At 39.2% G+C, this 6273-nt stretch overlaps 1 protein-coding gene across 1 annotated transcript in view; it reads left to right on the forward strand.

The window, feature by feature from the left end:
* CCSER1 (coiled-coil serine-rich protein 1) overlaps positions 1–6273 on the forward strand; it is a 1871951-nt gene that overhangs the window by 1197649 nt on the left and 668029 nt on the right. The window contains exon 9 of the mRNA XM_006872972.1: positions 3595–3639. Within this exon, the coding sequence (XP_006873034.1) occupies positions 3595–3639 (45 nt within the window). The remainder of the gene's footprint in view (positions 1–3594; positions 3640–6273) is intronic.

Raw genomic sequence — 6273 nt, forward strand, 5'->3', positions numbered from 1 at the left:
TTTTTATCCTTTTTTGTGCTAGCTCTTCTATCTTAACAGTATTGAGTGATTTGCCTTCCAGCTCGTGGGTTCTGGCTTCCATCTCTTCAATTCTACTCCTTTGCCATTCAGTGTATTGCCCATTTCTGATATTTTATTATTAATCATCTGGACCTCTTTTTGCAGGTTTTGAATTGTTTCCAATGCTACATCTATCTTCTTTGATTGCTTCTGTAGCACTTTCCTGACTTCTTCCTTATTTTCCTTTACCCCTCTGTGGAGCATTTGAATTTGTCTCCATATCATTCTTCTGAATTCCTTCTCAGGCATATCCAAAGCCTGCTCTTCTTCTAATGGAAAGTGTATGTCTGCCTCCAGCTCATTTATATCAGTTACTCTTTTCTGGTTTTGGATATGTGCTGAGATCTTTTGTTGTTTCTTCTTGGACATTTTCAATAGTTAGATGCATTTTCAATGATTAAATGAATGTATGCTGCTGTGTTGTTAAGCTTACTGAGTGTTTCCTGGTGGATGTGATCTGGAGATACACTTTCCTTTTCATGTGTTATGCCTAGCAGCTGGTATTGGCTCCTGTCCAGATGATTGAATACTATGGGGTATGCTTGTAACTTGGCTATATAGCCATGATTGTTGTCTCCTCTTGAGTAAGGTAGAGAGAGAAAGGTCCCACCCCCAGGAAAGAAATGAGACCAGAAGTGACAAAAACAGAAATAATATAAAAGCAGAGAAAAAAATCCCCACTCAAAAACAAAAATAAAACTGTAGCCAACTTTCCAGTAGCCTTTGCTGCACAGGTCAGTGTGTGTTCACAGTAGAAACTTTCAGTGGTTGGTGGGGGTGTCCACTCACTCAGGCCCCTCCTCTAGTCACCATCATGGAGGTGTGAAGATAGATACTGTGAAATTAATGGAAGAAAGATTGTCTACTAGTTTTATCTCTGGAGGTCCGTTAAGTATCTGCATATGCACAGCATAATTCTCAAAATAGCTGTGTCATTGTATGTAGTAGTTGGTGTTGGCTCGTCTTTTATGTTGGGGTTTTACAAGGTGCACATGTAGTTCGGCTGTATGGTCAGACCTGCTGCCTCTTGTTAGGTAAGGCAGGAACAAAGGGTCCTTCCAAGGTCAACTTTAGGGCTGAGTCCCAGAGTCAGACGTTATAAGAAGCAGCCAAAGGATTAGCTTGAAGGAATGCTGGGGCTCTCAGGAATTTCCTTTCTGTGCCATGGGAAAACTGTGGGTACAGCACTGGACCCTTTTGGGAATGCACTCCTACCTGTCTGAAGGTTTCTGAGTTGGGTAGAATGGGTGCCACAGGAGAGAAGAGGAAAGAAAAGTGAAAAATCTGTCACACCTCTTATTCCAGATGCTGTTCTGTGGATTTTAACACTGTATCAGCCTGACTATGGCCCTGCCCTCTGATCTCAACCCAGGCCTAGGGACCCGAGGGCAGTGTTCTGATCAACTCAGAAATCACTGTGCTTTCCCTCCATAGCCAGATTTCTTCACTGGTGGGCATGAGAAACTGATGCCCTTCCAAGGCTCTGGAGCTGCTCAAGGAAAGCACCTTCTCTCCCATCTTCTTTTGAAATTTCTGGCATTGTTCAATATTTTGCCCATCCAGTCTTTCATTATTCCAATAACCTTATATGCATGTGAAAGCTGGACAGTGAATAAGGAAGATCGTAGAAGATTTCATGCTTTTGAGTTATGGTTTTGGAGGAGAATATTGAAAGTGCCATGGGCTGCCAAAAGAACCATTAGATCTGTGTTGGAAGAAGTGCAGCCAGACTGCTCCTTGGAGGCCAAGATGGCCAAACTTTGTCTTTCATACTTCGGACATATTGTCAGGAGGGACCAGTCGCGGGGGAATGATATCATGTTTGGTAAGGTGGAGGGTCAGAGAAAAAGAAGACGACCCCCAGTGGTCGTGGCAGCATTGGCTAAGTGGCAGTATCCATGGGCTCAAGCGTGGCAACAATAATGAGGTTGGCCCAGGATCGGGCATTGTTTCATTCTGCTGTGCATAAGGTCGCTATGAGTCAGTACCGAGTCGATGGCACCTAACAACAACAAATAGTTTACCTTACCCTCCCTCCTTCTGTAGCTTACAAAAGAGTTACATTAATAGAGAAAAGAACTCATAGTGTGGTGCTTTAAGATAAATAGTGGAATGTGAACCACAAGACAGACAGTTTAAATCTACTATGTGCTTTTATGAAACCCTATACAGGGTTACTACGAGTCAGAATTGACTCACAGGTACTTAACAACAATAAAGAGAAAAAATGTGTCCTTTGCCAGCAGATAAAATCCTGAAAATATACTACAAGGGGAAGGTCAGTGGATTTTTACAATAAGCACTAGACTATGAACCACAAAATTGGTGGAGTTTTAGACTAGCAGTTGCTCCACAGGAGGAAAATGAGGCTTACTGTTCCTTCAAAGATGTACAGCCTCAGAAACCCTGTATAAACAGGATCTATATGAGTCAGAATATACTCAATGGCACTTAACAACAGTAATGCAAGGATTAGGGAATCCTGGCATGACGCTGTGGGTTACTGCACTGGATTGCAAAGTCGGCTTGAACTGCAAGGTTGGTGGTTCAAGCTCACCAGCCACTCCTCAGAAACCCTATACAGGGTCACTATGAGTCAGAACCAATTCGATGGCACACAACAACAATAACAACAACAACAATGCAAGGACTACAGGTGTATTTTTGAACATTCCTTAAGATGGACTTTGAAATATACCTTCAAGGAGAAGTAAACTTACCATTCTAGCATATACTACATGTGCTATGTCATGGAATACATAAAACTTTTTCCAATTATGAAATCTACAAGAGCCAGGCAATTGTTACTTAAACAAAAATACTATAAGTTTTATTTTAATTTATGGTGTGGATGTTCAGTACGAAATACATTGGTACCACATTTGATGACTTTCTCTGGCATATGCATGAGATAAGTTCAATAATATTCAAATATTATTATTTTTTTCTTTTATTAAAAAGCATTGCACTAATCATTGATTAAGAATCATAGTCCTGAGTGGCATTGTAGAATAAGCACTGGATTGCTAACTGAAAGTTCAGCTGGCCATTCGAACCCACCAGTTGCTTCTTGGAAACCCTATACAGTGTTGCTATCTATGAGTCAGAACTGACCCAACGTCACTTAGCAACAACAACAATCATAGTTGACAGATTCCTAGTGTGGCACTGTGGGATCAGCATTAGATTGTGAACCACAAGGTAGCAGTTTAAACCCAATAGCCACTCCTTAAAAACCCCATACACAGTTACTATGCATTGGAACCGACTGAGGGCACTTAACAACAATAATCATAGTTGATAGGAGCACAGGAGGTACTATAGGATAAATACTCGACTGCTAAACACAAGTTTGATAGTTCAAGCCCACCAGACACCATGAAAGAGACAGATGAGGCTTTCTGTTCCAGTAGAGATTTACAGCCTCAGAAATGGTATACAGGGTTGCAGTGAGTTCTAATGCATTCAGTGTCAACAAAAACAATCATCGTTGAAATTTTTACCAAGAATAACACTTTTGTTTGTTTCTTGCAGGGTTTGAACCTGAAGAGACTGGAGGCAGTACAGGGAGGAAGAGAGGTAAGACTGTCTAAGAAAGAGCCAGTGGGAAGAAGAGAGCCAGGTTACAATGTTACAGTGCTGTGGCTGGTCACGGTGAGGGCTGAGGATGAATATGATGATGGCAGTGATGGGAATGTGTTAAGAAGAAACTTTGTGTACGCGTACTTCCATTTGCTTAGTCAAAGAACGTTTTACACATGTTTGTTTAAGGGTATTACTTCTGCATATTTTTCTGAAGCTAAAGAAAGTATTGGTTCTCTGATTAGGCATGCATCGTTTCTGTTAAAATGGATTATTACAGCAGTAGGGCCTTTGTGGCACTGTGCGTTAATGCACCAGACTGCAAAGCCGTTTGAACTGCGAGGCCATTGGTTCAAGCTCACCAGCCACTCCTTGGAAACCCTATACAGGGTCGCTATGGGTTGGAACCAATTCGCCGGCACTTAACAACAACAACTACAGGGCCTTAAAGAAGGGGACACAAAGTCTATTGCAGTCAATATTACAATGAAAAAAACAAAATGATTGAGTGAGAAATGAGAAACATTCTAATAGTGCACATAACATCTGGTGATCGTCACTTGTTTATCAATAGCCATTGATACAAGATACTAGGCTGGTGTACATTATTACATAGTAAGGAAGGAATTGTTCTGGTAAGTGTAGGAATTTAAGAGTTTTTTAAAATTATTTCCTAGTCAAAATGGCTTTTTTTTTTTTTTTTTTTTTTAAAGCTATTTATAGCACCAAAAATAATCATGCCCATTATTCTTTTCGAACTCAAACTCCCTGTGGATACTTATATTGATCAAAATACTTTCTTTACTGGGTATGTAGGCGTTGTGCTTTACTCTGTGGTACTAGTGACTGAAAAGTGAGGAATTTAATTCTATAAATCAATAGTTCTTGTTACAGAAAAAGTAATTTTATTTTCTCAGTGGGATTTATGTAATATATTTTGAGGCAAAATCAAAGATATTTTGTCTTGTGCATATAAATAAATCTTACCGCCTCTTCTCATTTGTGCCTTATCTTTCAGTAGATAACAGATTTCTCCTCTACTAAATAAGTGGTGTTTGTTCCCTTTCCATTTTTGTGTTTTTGGTGTTTGGCATATTAGTTCTTAGGAAATCTGTCACGTGGGGTCTTTTTCCATTTTCTCTGCTATTTTTAACCAGAAACATCTATTTCATTTGAGGGAAACATAACAATAATACTTAGCTCACATTGGCAGAAGACCTGGAGAGGGTGAATTATAGATAAAACTGTTAGATGTATTTTATGTGCTAGGAAAGATAGATAATAAGTACATGGCTGTTATTTATGAGAGAATGGGGAAAAAGAAATATATATTCTGTAAGGAAGCTCTGAGAGCCTTTTTTAGTTTCATTAGGGTAACTGCTTTTGCTTAGACAGAGGAAGAATTTCACTCACCACTTCTTATTTGTAAGCTCATACCCAAGCAGTAGTACTATAATTTATCTCCACTGATTCAGTGCCTTTATTGTTGTTGTTAAGTGCTATCGACTTGATTCTGCCCCTTAGCGACCCTGTATAGGCTTTCCAAGGAACAGCTGGTGAGCTTGAACCACAGACCTTGCAGTTCCAAAGACTTTGCAGTCTGACACATTAGTCCACAGAGCCCACCAGGGATCCTTTAGAACCTTTAGAGACATACAATTGTAAATAACTACTTCTTACTGTTTTACTTCAGTCTAACAGCAACGAAAAACATAAGTTTATACATCTATATAATGGCCTTGCTAAATAATGGCAAAATTCTTTATATATTTTATTAAGATTTTGTAGATGTGGGGAATGTCACAATATTCTCTTTTATAGTTAGAAAAAGATAGTTTTTCTTGAGACTGTTTTATACTTTAAGTGTAGATTGAATAGTTAATATCCTATAATTTGATGTATATGTCTATCTAGAGGGGTGGACAATTGATTTGGACCTTCTTCTTGAGGTTAGTAGAATAAGTTTTGAAAAAGATAAAATTAGCAAATTAACAATCATTAGTGAAGAAGCTCTGGTAACGTAGTTGTTACTAATCGGGCTTAGAGCCGCAAGGTCAGCAGTTCTAAACTACCAGCTGTTCCGTGGGAGAAAGATGAGGCTTCCTGCTCCCGTAAAGATTTACAGCCTCAGAAACCCTGTACAGGGTCTCTATGAGTCGGAACCGACTCCACGGCACACAACAACAACAACAACAAAGTGACGTTTTCTGACTTCTACCACCCCGATCCATAAGTAGAAAGTAAAGATCTACTATTCAAAATAGCACTTCATTTCCTCTTAGGACAGCATTAGGTTATTTAGGCATATTTCTAGCCCATCTAACTCTTCATCTTCACTTTGCCTCATGATTATGAAGGTTAATAGAAGTTATTGTGTAGTACAACTGAAAGGTTGGGGATTTGAATCCACCAAGAGGCAACTCAAAAAAAAACAAAAACAAACAAACAAAAAAACAAACCCAGACACCTGGTGATCTACTTCAGAAAGATCAGTCATTGAAAACTCTTGTTAAAGGACCACCGTTCTATTCTGACACAAGTGGGACTCTTATGAGTTATAAATGATTAGCTGGTAAGTGCTTTGGAATGAAGCCTAATACATTCTATGATTAAATAGAAAAAAAAAAAAAA

The sequence above is a fragment of the Chrysochloris asiatica genome, unplaced genomic scaffold (assembly GCF_000296735.1).
Source record: "Chrysochloris asiatica unplaced genomic scaffold, ChrAsi1.0 scaffold00218, whole genome shotgun sequence".
NCBI lineage: Eukaryota > Metazoa > Chordata > Mammalia > Afrosoricida > Chrysochloridae > Chrysochloris > Chrysochloris asiatica.